The sequence below is a fragment of the Lonchura striata genome, chromosome 16 (genome assembly GCF_046129695.1).
Source record: "Lonchura striata isolate bLonStr1 chromosome 16, bLonStr1.mat, whole genome shotgun sequence".
NCBI lineage: Eukaryota > Metazoa > Chordata > Aves > Passeriformes > Estrildidae > Lonchura > Lonchura striata.
Window position 1 is genome coordinate 9076341 of NC_134618.1, and position 20107 is coordinate 9096447.

A 20107-nucleotide genomic window follows, 5' to 3' on the forward strand; every position below is an offset into this window, starting at 1 on the left:
ACAGACCCGGGTATAACACGCACAGACCCGGGTGAACACGCACAGACCCGGGTAAAACACGCACAGACCCGGGTATAACACACACAGACCCGGGTGAACACGCACAGACCCGGGTAAAACACGCACAGACCCGGGTAAAACACGCACAGACCCGGGTGAACACGCACAGACCCGGCTATAACACACACAGACCCGGGTATAACACACACAGATCCGGGTGAACACGCACAGACCCGGGTGAAACACACACAGACCCGGGTGAACACGCACAGACCCGGGTGAAACACGCACAGACCCGGGTATAACACACACAGACCCGGGTGAACACGCACAGACCCGGGTATAACACGCACAGACCCGGGTGAACACGCACAGACCCGGGTGAACACGCACAGACCCGGGTATAACACACACAGACCCGGGTATAACACACACAGACTCCCGGCGCAGAAGCCGTGAGTGCCCGCGCAGAGGGGCCCGCAGGGAGGGCTCGGAGCAGGGCCCGGGCTCTGCTCCCCGGGCCAGCAATGGCACAGCAGGAACGGGCAGGAATTGATGCCCAGGAAGCTCCACCTGAACACGAGGAAGATCTTCTTCCCTGGGAGTGCCCGAGCCCTGGGACACATTGTCCAGAGAGGCTGGGGAGTCTCCCTCGCTGCAGATATTCCAGAGCCAGGGAGGTGGGACCAGCTGCCTTCCTGTAGTCCCTTCCAAGCAGAGCCATTCACGGGTCTGTGACAGCGGGGTGTTGGAGCAGTGGAGGAATGCAGTCCCCAGGAACAGAACACCACAAATCCTTATTTCCTTGACAACTAATTGTTCAAATACATTCAAGCAGAAACTAATAGAGTATATGGTTAAATAAGAGCTTGATAGGATGAAATATAACCTCAAATTAAGTTACTATAATGCTAAAAATAAGTCCTTAAGACAAAAATGACTTAGCAAAAACCGAAACATCAGTGTGCTATTGGTACCATTCACATTCTGAACCCAAAACACAGCACTGTACCAGCAACTGAGAAGAAATTAACCCTATCCCAGCTGACCAATCCCCTGTTTCTGAATCATTCTTTTGTTGTTGCCATTTTCTATAAAAGACTTTGCTGGTTTCCTCAAAGGTGCAGCACCTGTGTTAAATGCCTGACACCCTGTTCTGCAGAATGGTAACAAAACCAAGTGTCTTGCCTCAAAACCGAGTGTTGCTTGGCTCTTGCACAGTGGATGAAAGAACAATAAGATAACAAACGGTGTCTCCAGGAAATCCTTCAGAGTGGCCTGGCCACCCAGCAGGTACTTGAACAGGTGTGGTCACGGCTCAGACATGTGGCAGGTAATAAGGGAATTACCAGGGTGCTGAATTGGGCTCTTGTAAGTAACAATTCTGAACACCTTGCACAGATTTCAAAGTTTCACATAAAACTTAATTCACACACACAAAAAAATCTGGGTAGCTTTGTCAGGGACATGCCCTTTAAAATATTTTTAGAAGCCTGTTCCCTTGATGGCAGTTTATAGTCCCAAGCCCAAGGACAGCAGTTAAATGTCACTCCAGTTCAGAAACCTTCTGTTTGCTTATTTTAACAGACATGTCTGTCTCTGTGCTTTCTCTGGGTGCCTTGGGCATCATCAGCTATTCCCCAAGTCAGATGTACACAGCTTGAAAATACAAATCAATGACTGGCCAACAAAAAAAGAACAACCTTCTAAGAACCCACTGGATTAGGCATTAGTGTGTTCCCACCCCTTGACAAAACACCTGAAGTCTGCTGGCCGAAGAAGCATCAAGAAATCTGTGGGCATCCACTCAGGGGTCATTGGTCTGTTGATGTGGTGGCACTGGCAACTCGCTGGAGGTCACTGGGGTTTACTCTCTTTAGGATTCTATCACTTTGCAAAGTGGCATTTTTCCTCTTGCATCGTTGTGTTGCTAGTAGTGCTTGCCTCAACAACCTGTCCTCCATTTCTAGTTTTCCTGTTCTTGTCTTTCTACAGACAAGGCTCTGGCTCACAGTTTAACAGCTCTCTCAGAAGGCTGGGCCAAAGTCATGCAGCCAGTCCACGTCACCCAGGCTGGGCTTGCTCCTCAGCTGGTGGCTGAGCCCCTCAAGGAGGGAGGTTAGTGACACCACAGGGTGGGATCTGCTTTTTGGTGCCTCAGTACCTTTTGATCATAATTGTGGTATTAGGCTAAGCTGGAATTTACTTGCACTTTGGCCTAAGAGACTGCAGCCGGCAGCAAGGAGAAGCCCTGGTGGCAAAGCTCAGAGCCACAGCCAAGATTGCCAGGGTCACTGGGGGTGTCACTGCTGTGTGCCAAGGCTGAGAGAGCTGCTGTATTCTGCTCTGCTTAATAAACCAGTGCTGTTAATGAGCATTTGACAGTTTCATCAAAAATGTGTCAGTTCGAGATATCAGAAGGTTTTTAAAGCAGAGAGAATCTGCTTCTTGCTTAAGCATGTGCAAATCTGATTCTGCATATACAGACTGCACAAAATTATATAACATCTTTAGAGACAGAAAAAAGGTTTTCTTGATGTTAAATACCTGCTCTTCAGTGATAGCAATATTTCCATATGATATTCTAAAACGTCTGTCACATTCATGGGTGTCGGTAATTCATTTGAAAAAAAATAAAAAAGCAGTTCAATAGTTGGTAATGACAACTGGTGAGCAGGTCCTGTTCCATCCATAGAGTGGGTGGTGTGGTGAGTTATTTAATTCTCTAAGAAAGGCAAGTATTTTTTCCCAACAGAAGGTAATTGAGAAATGATAAGGTGTTACAACCTTACCAGAACTTACAGTGGATACATTTTTGTCCACTTAGTTTTTGTGGAAGAATCAGTGAGGCCTTCTTATTAAAATAACCAGCACATGAATCTTAGCACCACAAAGATCTGCCAGTTATTAATTATTAATCAGCAAACTAAAAATAAATGCATAAAATAATTTCTCCTCCTTTGCTAATTTTGAAAAAGACAAGTATTCTCGTTCTTCTTGCAAACAAGGCAATCACAGTGATTACAGTAACCTTTTTTAAGAATATTTATTGCTTGTGTACAGTAGTGCCTCTGGTAGTGCCTCTGAGCCCCTGGCATTTGTTAGGGTGCTGTTTCACTGTTTCAGAATTGGACGAGAGGGTCTCAGCTTCCTCTGAAGTCTGAGAAATTTTGCTGTGTTTTACAAGTATTTCATACTATCCTCAAAAATTTGCTGAAAGTGTTGAAGTAAAATGTCCTTTGTCCCAAACTTGTGAACAATGTATAATTTGTTTTAATTACTGGCAACATGCTACAATAGTATGTGGTTTATTTTCTGCAACTTATCTGATAATAGAAACATTCTTTGGTAATGACAGAACTGCAAATGCTATTAACCCAATTTTTAAAATGCCTTATGTAGTTTTCTCTTCATAGTTTTATGATAGTTCGTCTCCATTTACTTCTGCTGAACATCTGACCTAAAAATATAGTTATTTTGCTGAATGCCTGACAAGAAAGTAGAATAGGTTTTGTCACCCTTTTCTGTTAAAGTTATCTGAGTTATGGACAGATTCCTTGTAGTGCAATATTTATGGAAAAGCATCCACGCTTGGTTACAGTCCCAGCCTTACACAGCCTTTGGGGGAGGCGGATTTCCAGTTTAGGCGAGTCTCTTCAGACCAGACCGTGCTCCAGGCCCGGTGTTACAGCGGAGGGAAACAAAGCTGGGGCCGGGCTGCTGCTCGTGGGTGCCATCAGCGGCGCTGATGGGGGTGAGGTGGCACTCGGTGACACCCGGTGACACCCGGTGACACACGGCCCTGCCTCCGCGGCCGCAGTGATACACGTGTGATAATTTGTGTTTTTGTTTTGGCTCCGGAAACCATCGCCAGGCAGCACTAATCAGCGAGTCTGTGTGCACAGTCGGTAGGAGCACACCCGGGGCAGCCTGGGGAAGTCTCTGCAGGGCTCGGGCCCCTTCCCATGGATGGATCCTGCCTGCGGGGCGCGGCGGGGAATTCACGGGAGCCCTGCGGAGGCCGCTCCTTTTCTGCAATGGTGACATCATGCTGGGATGGGGATGAGTGGAAGTGTCTAATATTTCATAGACTGCGACACAGAAACCTGTCCTTGCTGGGGAAAAGGGCACTTTGGTCTAAAGATGTTGGGCTGGCGTTAAAAATAGACACCGGCGCTCTCTCGCTGCTTGCTTTGGCAGCAGAGGTCTTTTGAATTCAGAAAAAAAAAAAATAATGTAAAGCTTTTCCTCTTTTAGATAATTTTAAGGTCAACCACGCCTTTAAAATTACAGCGCGTGCTGGTTTACACGCTTAGCATCTCCGAAGATGCGGAGCCTTGTGCGTGTGACTGTAGGTCGTTGAAAATGGATTTGGGGGGAGGGGGGAGATGGTTTTGCAAGGCTGACGAGGGCCGGGAACATGCCTGGGAACAGGACCGAGAGCGGGAATAGCCCTATGACTGGGAATGGGAACGGGAACGGGAACAGGAACGAGCCCGGAACCGGCCGCGGCCGCCACCCCCGGCGGCTTTTGAAAGTCACCAAAGTTTCCGAAGCGCGTTTCGGCGGCGCTGATTGGCCGAGCGCCCCGCCGCACGTGACCGGCAGCCAATGGGGCGGCGGCGCCGGCCGGGCCAGGAGCGGCCGTGCGGGCGCGGCGGGAGCGCGGTGAGAGCCCGGCACGGCCCGGGACACCGGGGCACCGGCACACCGGGACACCGGCACACCGGCACACCGGGACACCGGCACCGGAGCGGGGACACGGGACCAGGACACGGGACCCTGCCCGGCAGCCGCCCCGCGCGGACCTGAACCTGCTTCTGGAGTTGCTCGTGCGGGGCCGGTGGGGCGGGGAGCGGAGCGGGCCCCCGCCCGGCTTCGCGCCCCGCAGGGGATGGAGCGCGGCGCGCTGCCTCGCTGACTCCGGGCTCGCAGCCGCTGCAACCACCAAGGTCAGGCCCTTCAGCGCAGAACAGTGCGGAGTTCCCTCAGGAGGCGCTGGGAAGTTGGAAGTATGGGAGCTGGGCTGGTTACGGGGAGGAGGAGGGTTTTGCTGAATTCAGCCTTTTGCTAGAGAAGCCCCGGAGAAGCCGATGGCTCTTTTCAGTGCTGGCTGTGGGATTCTGTAGTAATCCTGCTGCTCCCGTGACCTCTCCCTTTTCTTTCTCTTTTGTGGTGATTTTCTTTTGTATGGCTTAAACAAAAGAAAACAGGCCCATGTGTTACAGAACGACCCTTTCAAGGGGAATATTTTAAGCAAATCTGAATTTCATAGGATGGGAAAGCTGCTTTTCGGGAGCAAAGAGCTGGTTTATTTTGGTTTACATTTAGGAAAATAATGTCTAATAGGAAATTTATAATCTCTGTCATGGATAAGTCAGTAGTATTTCTGGTACTGTTTCACTTTTTTATTACAATGTGAATTTCTTTGACTTAGACATTGCTACAAAGGTAGGTCAACACTGTTCACTGAGCATGTTCTTTTGTGAAGAAAAAAGTTCAGTATCAGGGTCGTTTTGAGTCCTTTGTTCTAGGACTGAAACAATGTAGGTTGGGGCCCTCATGAGTTCGGGTGAATTCAAACTGATTCCCAAACTGAAGTTCCTTCAATAATTTTGTGTGTTGTTTTTCTTGATACTTGCTTTTTTTCCTGTGGAATTTCGCAATTCTGCTCTCACTGGTATGAAATTGTTTTCCGCAACACTCATGCTGCCGTGTTTTATTGCAAAATTCCAGTCCCCACCCATGATCGCTTCCTTCCTGCATGCTGTGGAGTTTGCGATGCCTGTGAGCAGCGCTTGTGCTGCCTGCCCAGCTGTCCCTCCCGGCTTCGTGTGCGCTGGAACAAGCAAGGTGCAGCCAGCGTGTGCCTGCTACAGACTCTGGCTTTCCCTCCTCGTTTTCCCCACCTTTTCCAGTGTTTAAAAATAAATTTCTAAAATCTCCTTTACCCCCCCTTTGCTCTCCCTGCTTTTGTAGTGAGCCCAGACAATGAGGAGTTCCTGATTAATTTCTCTTCTGGCATTTTGCATGTTGTCTTGAAGTTGTTAAAAATCAAAGGTAGAAGGCAGCAGGGGAAAACCAGTCACAGCCCTGCCTTTTCTACAGGGAGTTTAACAAGACTTACGTGGTTTTTATTTGCACTCTTCTTAGACAAATGTCAGAAAAAAAGTTTAAAAAAGCTTTTATACTTTGTCTCAAACTTGGAATTTTTCTTTAAAGTTTAAGTTTGTATTTTTTTGTCTTTGGTTAGTTTGAAAATCTGAGCTAAGATGTGGTGGAGGGAAGGAAAGTAACAGGTCTTCCTTGAATGTTACAGCAAAAAACATGCCTTTGGCACAGGACAGTTGCCACATCTCTGGAATAAGTACAGGTCCACTGTCCTTCCATGTATTTGCAGTTGAACAATTAATTTTAAATTATAAATACTATTTAGTAATGGTGGCCATGAATGAGAGTGAGCCCTTAATGGATGACATCCTCACTGGGCTCATACTATAATCTCATGTTCACAAAGACATCCCTGGCACTGAAGGGTGCAGCCCCTTTGTGCTGCTGTGAATATTCACAGGGTTCTCTGAAAGCCTTATGGATTGTATGGGTCAGTTAAAGAAAGTTCTTCTCTGTGCACCTCTACAATCTCAAAAAATTCTAATTACTATAGTCTTTTAGTTCTTCCAAAGTGTAATATAAAAACACAGAAGCCAGATCTGAGCATATTAAAGATTTTGAAGTTGATTGAAGCTGTCTTTTGGTTCCAAAGGGTTGTTTGAAAGCTTTTCAGAGCAAGCTGTCTTGCAGTTTATCTTCCCTGAATTATTTTTGTTGACTGTCCAAACACAGATATTTGATTTCTTATAATGCTTGTGTCAGAAAAAAATCATTTTTGGTTTTTTTTTTCTCCACAAGTGTGCTGCAAGGATCAGTATGTGTGTGCACAGTGCTTTGAGCAGAAGGACATGCTTATTAACATCAAAGGCACTTTCAGTTCACTTAAAAGTAACAGAGGAGATGTGACATAAACTATCCTAGGTCAAGAATGTTAATTATGCTTGGTCATGATTTTCTTTTTAATGGGCAAGAGTACTATTTGGGAAATCACTTTTTACTCACACTCCTTTTCCTCTTTTTTTGTCCAGTGCATTCTTCGGCCTTGAAACCTTATGCTGGAAGTGTGTCAATACATTACACAGTCCTTTTATTTGTTTGAAAGAACACATGTGGCCTTGGCTAATGAACACATTGTGTCAAACTCAGTTATAAAACTAAGGCTTAGTGACTTTTCTCCTCGGCTGCCAACTCCCCTTTTAAATAACATGTAATTTCTGTGAGTGTGTAGCTGATACTGTGCACTGAGGTATGCAGGCACAGCCCCACTCAGCTGTGATGCTGCTTACTCCTTGCTCAATAATCTGATAATTACTTGGGCTGTGAAGAGGAGTTGGGCTTTGTGGCATTGCTTGGGTATGTAAGAATTGGGCTTTTAGACTGCCAGACTGCTTCAAGTACTTTTGTCCATAGTAGAGTTAAGAACTACTTGGGTTTGTCTCGGTACAGTTACTAAGTAGGTGGCTGTTACTCAATCTTATTTATACCAGATAATTTTTTGGAAAGCAAAGTCTTGACACAGGTTAAAGATATTTTCTTCCATAGAGTTCAATAGATGTGCAGTGTATGCACATTTTCTTTACCTAAGACATCTGCTCAGAGAGTCTTACTCCAGCATTTTATGAGTATCATAAATAAGAGTAGAAGACGGGGCTGACATCTAAGTGATCTTTGAAGGCTTCAGCCATTCCTTCTTCTTTGTTCCCTCAGAATTACCTCTAGGAAATGTTTTGCTTAGCAGAACTGAAATTGAAATTTGGTAGAACTGTGTTTCTTCAGTCATTCGATTTCCGTGATGTGGTTTTCTTTTTTTTTTTTCACGTCACTGTTATGAATTGTTCAATTCCACCTGTATTTGCTGTTCTTGATCTTATTTGGTTTCTTATTTGGTATCAATTTGGTTAAATTGATAATGTCTGAGTGGAATCTTTGCCTCACCCAGGGCTGGACATGGGCAGATTATGCACAACACTAGGTTTGATGTTTTTGCATTGTCAAGACTAACTAGTATGACATGATATTTGTTGCTGACCCGTTTAACAGAGAGTGTCATGCACATCACAGGGCATTATTTTATTTAATTGCGGTGTTTAGATACTTAAGTCCTCAAGTGGGAGTGACCAGCTTAAGGGACTTGATTCCCCTGTGGCTCTTTCATGTGTCATTCCCATTTGGGACTGTGTCCTGTGACCGGGTTTGGGCTGGCATGGGGACAGCTGGATTGTCTGGATTGCTGCAATCTTAACTGCATACCTAACCCAGCCCATGGTATCCTGCTAAAACCTCTGGGTAGCTTTTACCCTCCCTTCTCCCATGGCTCTCCGAGGTATCCAGGTATCTTGTGGCTATACATGGATTTTGATAGTTCAGGTTTAAAGTTGGGTAGCTTTGTTTTGTTGACCTAGGAAGAAATTTTCACCTGTGCAGCAGTTAAGTCCATAAAAATCTTATGTGTTCCTTTAAATGTTAACTCAAGAAATAAGTATCTTGAGCACCTAATCTCTGTCTCTTTGAAGTTTCTCTTTACTTTAATGATAAGTGTCTTTGGGGTTGTTGAATTACAGTGTGTTTGGAGCTGAAGTTGTGCCTGCATCTTCCTTCCCTTGTGTTCTCTGCGCACTGGCACAGCTGCAGCTCAGGTTTGGGGTTTGTGTATTCAGAGGTGCCAAAGGTGCTCGCTTGCAGGGAATGGGGTGTAAGCCTGCAGCAGCGCTGGGAGAACTGGGGAGAGTGACTTAGCAGGAATTCTTTCACATTTACGGTCAGTCTGACAGAGTCCTCTCAAGGCTGGCCTTTAGTTTGGTCTCCGGGTGGGCAGTGACTGTGTGGGAGGAGGGATGTTCTGCTCTGCAGCAAGGAGGATGAGGCTGCTCACTGCCTGAGTTCTTATGCTTGACCCTGTAATTTTTCAGGGGGGAAAATGAAACAAGAGTTTTAGACTTTGAGGACTCATTATGGAAGACTCAGAAGTACATCACTTCAGCTCAGTGGAAGAGGAAACCAGATACTGGAAGGAGCTGGCTATAAAATACAAGCAGTGGTAAGGCAGTGGCTTCATTCCTCCAAGTGGTTGGATAAGGTGCATAACACTTCATGCAAAGACACAGCTCTCTCATTGCTGCTTGTTTAGCTTGTTGGAGGATTGTTTCAGCAGAATTGTTCAAGAATATAAAACATTTCCCATCATCTTTCTCTCTGTTCCTAACTTTTTGTTGTTAATCAATAACAGCTTTCTTTATATTTCCAAGTAAATAATAGAATTGAATAATGGAATAAATGTGCAAGGGAGTGGACAATTGCCAAAATAAAGAGACGGCACATATCCTCAACATCTACAGTGTGAAGACGGACTCTGGGGTTTTTCTGATTATTTTGACTTTTTTATTTCTTTACCAGTTTGCTATGGGGTGACTTCCCATGCATGGCAGGGAGACATTTGCATATGTTTCTCACTTCCTATTGAATACATATATTGGAGAAGGGCATATAGCCTGTGTTCAAGAGCAGTTTTGTTTTTACCTTGAGTGTATGATATTTTTTTCCATTGTTCATTGTGATGCGTTGTGTTGCTGGAATTTCTCTCTAGTGCTGAGAATACACAGGAGGAATTGCGTGAATTCCAAGAGGGGAGCCGAGAATATGAAGCTGAGCTGGAGACTCAGCTGCAGCAAACAGAGTCCAGGAACAGAGACCTCCTGTCAGAGAACAACCGCCTGCGGATGGAGCTGGAGTCGGTGAAGGTGGGAGCTGCTGGTGTGCACATCCTCAGGGCAGGGCTGAGCAGGGCAGGTGTTTGCAGACTCTGCCCCATGGTGTGGCCTCAGCATTACAGAGAAATTGGCCAGAAAACTGCCGAAGGGAAAGTCTTGAAAAGTAAAGAAATGCCAACCTGCTGTCTGCTCTGAGGATTCTGTGTTCCTTGGTGGTGTTCCTGGAGGCCTGTTCACAGGTTGTGGCTGTGTGTAAGGATAGATTTCAGATGGGAGAAAATTGTCCACAGTGGAGTGGAGGCTGAGTGTGAACACAAGAGAGCTGCTGTTCGGTTCCTTCTTCCATCTATTTAGTGCTTTTGTTCATAGCTTTCTTGCTGTCTGCCTCATGCAGTCACAGATAATATAGCAGAACAATCAAAGTACAAACACTGCAGCTGTGTTTTTGCATTATGTAAGGAAACTCAGTTTAAAACCCTTTTTACATAGTTATGTATTTATTATCTGACATTGGAGATAAGCTGGGGAAGCAGCAGCTGGTGAGTAACACATAGAATTGAGAGTCATAAAACAGTTTCAGTCCTGGTTTTGTTATTGAATCTCTCTGTCCTTAGGGAAAAATGAGTTTTTCTTTTTGCACTTAGTTAGCATTCTTAGTTAGTGAAAATAAGAACCAGCAGAAAGGTATTAACTTCCAGTACCATAAAGCATAAAGGATATGAACTGATTGAGATGAGGCTTCTTAATATTGTGGCTTAAGAAACAATGAAGCTATCTAGAGTATGAAGAGTGATAAGATGGTGGTGTGCTGATTGACAGGTTCAGGAAATACTGGTAAGTTCTCTTAAATTTGGGAAAAATGGTCACTGAAACTGGTGTGACTTTTTAAAGTTTTAATTTAGGCCTTTTGTTTACAGATGAGTTCTAGTCACCCAAGAAATACTACACTGTGTTTTATAGGGCTAGCTCAATCTCTGTGGAAGCAGAGATTAATGTAATTGCACTTCAGCTGGATGCAATAATGAGCTAATGGGAGTGAAGGTATTTGTATAAGTGATTAATCACTGGATGAATCCAGACTTGCAATGCCTTTTGTTTAAATGGTTGTCCAAATTACTGTCTTAAGGAAATGCTCTTCTGTTCCAGGCACATGTCCTAGCACTAGCTTAGCCTTTTCCTCCACTCCCTGCTTTTTGATAGCAAGACCTTCAAGACTTGTTTCATTGTATTTATGTTGCTTTAATCCTTGTTCTTGTTGTAGGACCTTAGAAATATTAGGTGTTGTGCATGTTGTATAGAGTATTGATCTGCTGTTCTAGATAGCCACATAAACTCATGGAAGCTGATGGTCTTGGAGAGAAGACAAAAGTTTTAAAAATAAAACCCATAGTTCATTTAACTGAGGAATGTGTAGACGATTTTCTTTCTCTAGAGTAGCTGGGATGAGAGGAAAGGCCAGTGAACCAGGCAAAACAGTGAGGAAGGAAAATAGCAGGAAGCAATACAGAACCTCAAAAAGTGGAGGGTAGCCATATTTTAGAAAATCTGAAATGATTCTTCACAGTAGATAACTTTCTTAAAATATATTCTGCTTGAAATAAACCATTCAACAATTGGCTATTCATGCAGCTTGCAAACTGCAGTAACAGCCTGCAGTGAAGGAACAGAGCCACCATTGAGGGCCAGATCAGCTGATAGATTATTACAATTGGCTAAAAACAAAGACTCAGACCTTGCAGTTCTGGTCTTTTATCTGAATCAATTCAAGAGCAAAGCATTAATCTCGTGAAGCTATTGAGCAGCAGTGTTAACTGAGCCCATCAAGGGTTGGGATCTGCATCTAGGTCAGCACCAGTGAACTTTGCCAGGCCCACACAGCTTGTGGCTCTGAGCTGACCAGCCCAGTGTGTGTGCCTGCTCCCCCTCAGAAATCAGAGCTCACATGGCCTAAAAACTGATGGGAATGGTGCTTTGGAGGGTTAGTTTAGAGAGTCCTGAGAAACTAATTGAAAGTAATATGCCTCTTGGCATATAGAGGCTCTTAACTGTGTTTCAGAGGTTTGGAATTACAGCAGTGTCACCACACTGCAGTCAATAATAGTTCAGGATGGATATCTCTTTACCACCTCCTTGTCTATGCATTTCATGTGCTAAAATAGCTGTCTTCACATTATCATCCACACTAAACTACTTGCCATGGTTTTCAAATTCCAGTGCATGGATTTGTTTCCAGTGACTTCAAGTGTTTTGTACTTTAATTCTGTCTGGAGAGTACTTCAGGAATGTTGCTTACACAGCAATCTTGAAGTTTCCAAAAAACATCTGGCATGTTGAAGTGGTCCGACGGCAAGGTAGTTGAGTATAAAGCATTGTAATAGTGTGTTCTGGAGCTTTCCCCGTCACATGGGAAAGCTTTCCCATGTCACATACTGTGGAACTTACTCCACATTTAGTGGCAGTGCAGGAGAGAGAGACCTGATGTGGAAGCTGAGTCTTCCTCCCTGCCTATGCCTGTTTTAAATGTACCTTTGTATATGTGGTGTAGAGAGAGACAGGGTTTGGTTTAGAGGGTACCCAAAAAAAGTGTACCTGTACCTGAAATGTTCTGGAATTCTGAACCTGCTTTGGGCTAATAAAGCCACATGGGCAGAGCAGAATCTTGCTGACTCCACAGCAGCATGTAACAGGGTCACACTTGAAATTTTTTTTTTATTCTTACTTTGGTTCCTAAATATTGCCTGACTTCATATTAGGGTTGAAAATAAGTGTCTTCTCTTGTGTGCTTTGTGTATTGCTAAGAAACTGTGCTGAGTCAGGCTGTCTGGGAGAGGCAAGGAATGGCCCTGTGCTGTGAGTGTTGGGAACTGTTCCCCAGCACTTTTGTTTGATAAGGAGTGACAGGAAGAACTCTTGTCTGCTGGCAGCCCAGAAATGTGTGAGCAATTGAATTTGTTGGTGTTTTACCATATGTAAAATGATGTTTCTCAAAAATCTTCAGAGTGTCTCTCTGTGCCTTTCAAGGGGCTCAGACAATGCTGAAAAAAGAGAGCATGTGTTGCTAAGTACCTGATATGCTGTTTGATTTGCTTTTGAGTAGGAAAAGATTGAAATGCAACATTCAGAAGGATACAGGCAGATCTCTGCGCTGGAAGATGACTTGGCACAGACACGAGCTATTAAAGAGCAGCTTCAGAAATACATTAGAGAACTCGAGCAAGAAAATGATGATTTGGAAAGAGCAAAAAGGTGATCTGCTTTTTGTGGTTTTTTTTTTTCACCTCTATTCTGTCCTGCAAGAATGGTGGCACTGAGCTGTTTGTGGCACTGTTTGTTAGCATTGCCATTCTGAACTATCACTTGTCTGATGATTGTGTTGAAGAGATTGGTTGCAGATGGGTGATGTGTTAATTTTTTTTTACCTCTCCCACTTCCCTGACTGCATTCTTTCATATATTTCAAGCTAAAAAAAAATGTTAATAAAACAAAGCAAACCAAACAAAAATGCAAGTGTTCATTTTCTTGTGAGAGAGAATTCTCCATGTGCTTGAAGGATCTGGTGGTGACACCTAGTGCACTCCTTTTCAGAGCCACTATAATGTCCCTGGAGGATTTTGAACAACGTTTAAACCAGGCTATTGAAAGAAATGCTTTTCTGGAGAGTGAGCTGGATGAGAAAGAAAACCTTCTGGAGTCTGTGCAGCGCCTGAAAGATGAAGCTAGAGGTTAGACAGAAGTTATTTGTATCTTTTCCTTTCTCTCCTGCTGCCTTGTAGCTGCTTGGTCCTCTCCATATGCCTTAGACCTGGGCTTTTAACTTTGTTTCTTTAAAACTGGGTATCTGAAATGTGGAAGCAAGTAAGGAAACTTAAGAATGTTCTGTCCCCTCCTTGAACTCTTGACATTTTTCCAGAGTTCTCACAGAAACAAAAGTCTGTTCCAGCCTTCTCCTAATCAGAGCTTCAGGGAGTTCAGCCAGTCCAGCTGGTGCCTGTGCTGGTGTGGCTTCCCATGAAGGTCAGCTTTAATACACACTAACCTCATTGTTTCCTGGGCTGTGGGAAATGGAGCCAATGAAGCACTAATGGGGAAGTAAAACAGGAGGGCTGTGGCTGACTTTTGGTTGCCTTGGAATGCTCTGGCTTTTTGCTATCTGTTGACAAGGCTGGGTGAGAAGAGAAAGACCCTGGAGCTGGATAAACAGCTGTGTTCAGATCTTGGATTCTGTGCCCCTGAGTGGCATCCATAAACTACAGCCAGGCTGTGGGACAGAAGTGCTCTATCCCTTGAGCTAATGGTGTGGCTTCCACCTGGCCTCAGATCAAGTTTCCTTCATGTGGAAACCAGGGTAGAAAAGGGTACAACAGGTAGGATGTCAACCTTGCAGGGACCAGAAGGTAGCCAAGGTGTGCCAAGTTGCCAAGCCTCAGACTTGATGTGCCTTTGCTTACCAGTCTGTAACATTTGGCAAGGAGTTAATTCCCTGTCTGAAGGGAAGCTTCCTGAAAGGGTTTGAAAATTAAAGCCAGGTAATAGCAACTGGACTAGCCCTACTAAAACATTTTGAGCCACAAAACTAGAAAGACCTTTAGTTATCTGGATTTTGAAGATATGCCTGGAGTAATCTTTTACAAGGATAAGTGACTTTACCTCACCTCTGAGGAGAAAAATCTTTTGACAAAAGATTACCCTTTTTGGTTCCTACTTGGTGGCTGCGTACTCCAGCACTTGCTTTGTGTTGCTTCCTTCATAGATCTACGACAAGAGCTTGCAGTGCAGCAGAAACAGGAGAAACCCAAAACACCAATGAGAGCTCCCCTGGAAGCAGAAAGAACAGACACTGCAGTTCAGGCCTCCTTATCTGTGCCCTCAACACCTGCAATGCGCCGGACACCCATCAGCATTCCCACCCCTGGGACGTTTAGGAGAGGTGACTGGCAGGGACTGACAGCTCACAAATACCACTTGATGCTCTTGGTTTTGCTGTAGTTTTCTCCCTTCTTTTCATTCCTTCTTTAGCCACAGAATCTAGTGTGTAGTGTAGTGTCACCCAAATCAAATCACCATGGTCTCCATATTCAAAGACTGTGGTTTTTTTTGGGTTTATTCATAGTCTATTCATTTCCAATTGACTTGAACTGTCTGGTAATGAGGGATAAGATGAGTGGTTGGGACTTTTTATTAGTTTACAACTGTCCCAGAGATGTTGGTCTAATTTAGGGGAAAGGTTTTAAAACCTTTTTAAAAACCTGTGTGATCTTTAATCCTGTTCCTTGAATCATCTTCTCTAAGACAGTAGGGTCAATTTTATGGTTGTTTTGTTGTTGTTTTTTTTTTCTTTCCTTTCCATGGGTAACATATCCTTCTTTAACCTGCCCTGCAGGTCTTGAGGACAGTTATGGTGCAACCCCTCTCACACCAGCTGCAAGAATATCTGCACTTAATATTGTGGGAGACTTGCTGCGAAAAGTGGGGGTGAGTGATTACCTGCCAGGCAAAGCTTTTGGAAAGCTGGAGCTCTTGGGAACTGCAGCCAGCACTGCTGCTCAGAGGAGACTCAAACCAGTCTCTTGCCCTCAGGTTAGCTAAGTGTGGCCTTCAGGTTGGTCTGGACTTCAAACTTTTTTTTCTGACCAACCCCCAAATAAAAATGGATCTTGATTGTTTTTCTAGTGGGGATAAGATCTCCCTCTATGAATTTCTGGAAGTGCATGTGCATAAAAATAAGTCAGCATGAGTAAATTCAGAAGGGATCTGTTCCCATGAAAGGCAGAGAACTTAGCAGGCTGGTATCTGTTGTTCAAAAGGCTTCTGTTGAACTTTGCCTTAAGAGTCCAGTGGTATTTTGAGCAAGACCCAATGTCCTGCTAAGCTGTAGTTTGATATTTAAGGTAGTGCTGATGCTGGGAAGTTACCCCATGACTTGTGTAACATTCCTTATGCCTTGGTGCTGTGTTGTTACAAACATTTCTATGAGGCTTTGGTGGGCTGAGCTGCAGAACTGATGCAGCCAGAAAGCAACTGAATAAAGGTGGAATGATCTAGAATGGGAGCATGTGATGAAGAATAACATATCTGTGGCTCATTCTCTCTGGTGTACCATCTAAATACATGTCTAGGGAAGCTGATAGCTCATGTGAATGTTTAGTAATCTAAAAATTTATGCCTGTAAGAAAGATGAAAAGATCTCTCTGAGGAAAGTGAAGATTTTGTGTTCCTGCTGGTGAAGAGCATCAGCTCCCTAGAGAAACAGAGATTCATCTTTAGAGACATGCTTATCTTCATCTCTTCACAAATTCAGAACTCGTGTGGCACTAGCAGGTTCCTCTACTGGACAGCTCACTCTTAAAGAAAGAAAAATACCCCAAACCCACACACTTGAGTGCCATTTTGGTGTGCCCTGATGCCATCTTCTGAAAGAGAACAGTCAGTCTGATCCTTGCCTTGTCTGTTTACTTCAGGCTTTGGAGTCCAAGCTTGCCTCTTGCCGAAACTTTGTGTATGACCAGTCTCCAAACAGACCTGCAGTGTCCATGTACATGAACAGAGATGTCCTGGAAACACGCCTGAGTCCTCATCAGCCTCTGTGTGATACAGGGTGAGTGCTGGGCTCTGCTGGTGTCTCAGTGACAGCTGTTGGTGTTGGAACTTAGGGACTGATATTTAGCATATAAGTCTTTTTGGTGGTAGAGACAGATTTGTTTTCAAAGTGTGTGAAATTCAGTTATTTAGGATTATGATGTGAATGTTTCAGGTCAGTTTAAAATTTGGAGTCATTAGCTGCTGAAATTCGAAGACTAGCTGCAATCAAGTTTTGAATACCTCAAATCTGAAGCAAGTCCAAGAAGTGTTTTATTGTAAATCAGTGTTTAATTGGGAGAAAGTATAACAGTTCTTGTTTATAGGTTCAATTTGTTTTATGCTTTATGTTCTTGTACAGGTGATGTCTCAGGAATGTTATGGCATGTAGGGAGACTTCCCTTATCATAGTTAAGATTCTTACTTATGGGAGAACTGGAAAAATGGTGAATAGTGGATCTACTGAGAATGCTGAGTTGCTAAGATGTGTTTTTAAGTAGCAGCTGACAGGAAGTTACCTTACTTAATGTACACATTTCTCTGAATGTATGAACCAGTTGTCTTTTTTTAATCAAATGAAGAAAAATCATTGAGGTTATCACAAATTTCCATTCAGCGTCTGCTTAAACTCTGCCAATCCTGGACTGCACTTCTTTAGGTTCTGTGTAAGTTAAGTGCCTATAGTACACTTTGTTTCAGACTTAATTATTTAGACAGACCCTTGTGCTGGTTTGTCCTGGTACCAGTGCCCAGTGGTGTTTAGAAGGAATGTTCCACATTGTACTTGCTCTTCTAACCTGGAGAGAAACCTTATGAAAGCTCCTGCAAGAAAGCCTCAGGGCTTTCTCATACATTTACATATGCATGAGCTGATTATCTGTCTACTGCTGCAATGCTAAAGTGAAATTCCAACAGCTGTAAAAGATAGTGTTCATTACGCAGAGGGAAATGGAGCCCTGTGTTACAGTGAAAACTCAGCCCAGTTAATGAATGGGTTCCTGCAGTGCTCAGAGTACTGTTCTCTCATCTCAGCTGGGTGGTTTGATCTGGGAGTGAGCATTTATCCTGAGCATGGTTACACGGAGTGAGAAATGCCCTGACTTCAGCCTTGCATTTGCAGGTTGGTGAAACGCCTGGAGTTTGGAACACGGCCTTCACACGTCCCAGGACCCGTGAGCCATCCCTCACAAAGTGTTGTCAAGATGCTGCTGTGAAAAGCTTGGCTGCCTTTGGGAAAGGAGAAATGTGTATTTCAAACTTTAGGTTTAAAGAGAATATCAATGAGCAAGCAGACAGCAGTGTCAGGGTAGGTGAACTGAACAATTGGCAGTGGCTTCAGGTGGGGCCTCTGGGCAAGTTCTGTGGGTGACAAGGTGTGACAAAGCAACAGCAGTGCAGGACTGGGAATTGCTTCCTGCATCTGCTACTGTAAACAGCTCTTGGAAGGTCACTTCTTTTGACACTACCAAAGTTGTAGTCCCCCTGCCTACAAGACAGCAATATTCACTATGCAGCTCCTCAGGCTTTGGCTTTTGGTGTTAATACACCACCAGTTCTGGCTGGAATTCTGCTTTCTACCATGGGTGTTGTGTGCTGCAGTCACCCAGATGAAAGAGAAAGGTGTATTTCTGCAGGGGAGCCGCTCAGCTCCTCATGAGATGTTTGCTGATCAGAATGTTGCTGCACAATAATCTGCCTCTGTAGTGGCAAGATGTTTTTGTAAGCAATGATTTCTCATTCAGAACAGGTCATGGTTAAAGGTGGGACATGTCTAGTGCTGAGAGTGCTCAGGAGATCCCAGAGCTAATAGAATGTAGACTTTTTTCCTTTTTCCTTTTTTTTTTTTTTTTTTTTTTGGTTGTTGTTGTTTTGGTTGTTTGTTTTTTTTTTTTAACCCCATAGTGGCTTATAAAAGCCTGGTGGTTGTAGGAGGGCAAACCTGATCAAGTTTCTAGTTCTAACATCTTGATAGGTGGGTTTTACTGCTTTACAAACCTCCCTTCACTAAGGTGCCTTGGGTGCTAGTGATTTTTTAATATTTTTATTTTTCTATATGAATATATCAGCTGTTACTAATTTAGAAATGCTTTTTTAACCTGAAAAGCCCTTTATGCTAGAGAAGTCTATATGAGTAAAGAATGTTTTTTTTTAAATAATATTTCCCCATATAGAATATTATTGTATTTGTTTTTTAAATGGAGTAGATTCATTCCCAGTGTTAATGTATTTTATGGAAGCCTGTACTTGCAAAATGAATTATGACTAAACAATTTTTATGGTGGTTTTTTTTGTTGTTGTTTGTTTGTTTGTTTTGTGACAGGGGATGGGGAGAGCTTTTTTGACAAAAGAATGCATAAATGGGTTTGATGTTTTTGGGTGGGGTTTTTTTTTGTGTTGTTTTTTTTTAAGGAAATTCTGTGCAAACAGCCACTAAGGTACCTATTTCTCTAAAATATGTAAACCACAGATCATTTATATTTCTCAGTCCACCTACAAAGTTGGTTTAACTGGGGAGCAGAATAAAGCTTATTTTGAATGTGAATTGTTGATGCATTTTGAATTTTTTGGCAAGTTATTACTGTGGTTTATACATGTTCAATTTGCTGGTTCTGCTCCAAGCATTGGTGCTTAAAACCATTTAATATGAAGTCTGACTTGCTTGTCTTCTTGTTCCCACACATGCAGGCTCACAAACTGTGTTTACAGCCAGCTCTGGAGCATCTTTACAGCTCTGTGCCTGATCAAATCTTATCCAGTAGCCCCTAATCCCTCTCTGCTCAGCTTGTCATCCTAATTGCTCTAAATAGATTCTTCCTTTACTCTTTCATGAGCAGAGAGAATTCTCTGGGCTCTGGTTCTGCTGGCTGAATGGTGCCAAGTCTGAATCCCCAGTCCATGATCTCTGCTTTAGAAGAGATTTAGATGATTGCTTTACCTGTCAAGGTGGATGCTTGTGCATGATTTGCTCTCCCTGTAGTCACACTGCTTAAGGTTCACTTGCTGTTCAATCAAAGGCACCAAGTAAGCTCTCTTCAATTGATTTAGAGTGATTTCACATCCTGCTTTGCTGTGCATGGCTCCTTACTGCCCGATGTGACCACAGAGCTGCTGCTCTCTGAAAGTGCTTGAGCTGCAAGGGTTCACACTTGCACTACCAGGAGCAAGTGGTAGCTCCCAAGAGTAGCTTGTGGTCTTGCTGGAGTGCTCCAAAAATAAAAAGTAACTGCATGCTGATCCCTTAGTGCAGAATAGCTTGGCTTGGATCCCTGCATTCTGTTTGGGCTGCTGTTCCTAATGGTTTCAGCCTGCTCTAGAGGCTTGGTTGGAAATATTTCTGCACACAACAAACATCAAAGGCCGGGTTCATTGCCCACAGACAGACAGGTAGGGCCCCCACTGCTTTCCAGCTCCTGCACCTGAGTGCTGCAAGTCTCTGCAGGTCCTGTACCTGCCAGCCCTTGGATGCATCCCAGGGCAGCTCAGCACTGTGTGTCCCTGAGGGAATCAAACCTGTTCTCTGTGGTTATGCTGTCTTACTTCCAACATGGTGTACAAACTTTTTTGTATTTTTTCAAAAGCATTACTTTGAAGAAAACCAGGGTTTTGTTCTAATGATTACAGATGAACTTTTGTAAGAAGTATTTAGGTTTTAGAGAAGCTCTGCTGCATCCCCCCTTTCCTTCAAGGGACACCTGTACACAGGAATAGTGGAA

The 20107-nt window shown here is 43.8% G+C and overlaps 1 protein-coding gene across 2 annotated transcripts; it reads left to right on the forward strand.

Annotated features, from left to right (window-relative positions):
- The first annotated feature begins 4662 nt into the window (after positions 1 to 4662).
- On the forward strand, positions 4663 to 18237 carry NDE1 (nudE neurodevelopment protein 1). Of its 2 annotated transcripts, none has more exons than XM_021539670.3 (9): positions 4663 to 4952; positions 9021 to 9148; positions 9695 to 9848; positions 12916 to 13064; positions 13404 to 13540; positions 14569 to 14745; positions 15199 to 15290; positions 16277 to 16413; positions 17515 to 18237. In XM_021539670.3, exons 2-9 carry the CDS (start codon positions 9063 to 9065, stop codon positions 17606 to 17608), a joined length of 1026 nt encoding a protein of 341 aa, XP_021395345.2. In that variant the 5' UTR covers positions 4663 to 4952; positions 9021 to 9062; the 3' UTR covers positions 17609 to 18237. The 2 variants fall into 2 exon arrangements, with proteins under 2 accessions (XP_021395345.2, XP_021395346.2); XM_021539671.3 differs by lacking the exon at positions 4663 to 4952 and adding an exon at positions 4988 to 5012.
- Positions 18238 to 20107: the final 1870 nt, after the last annotated feature.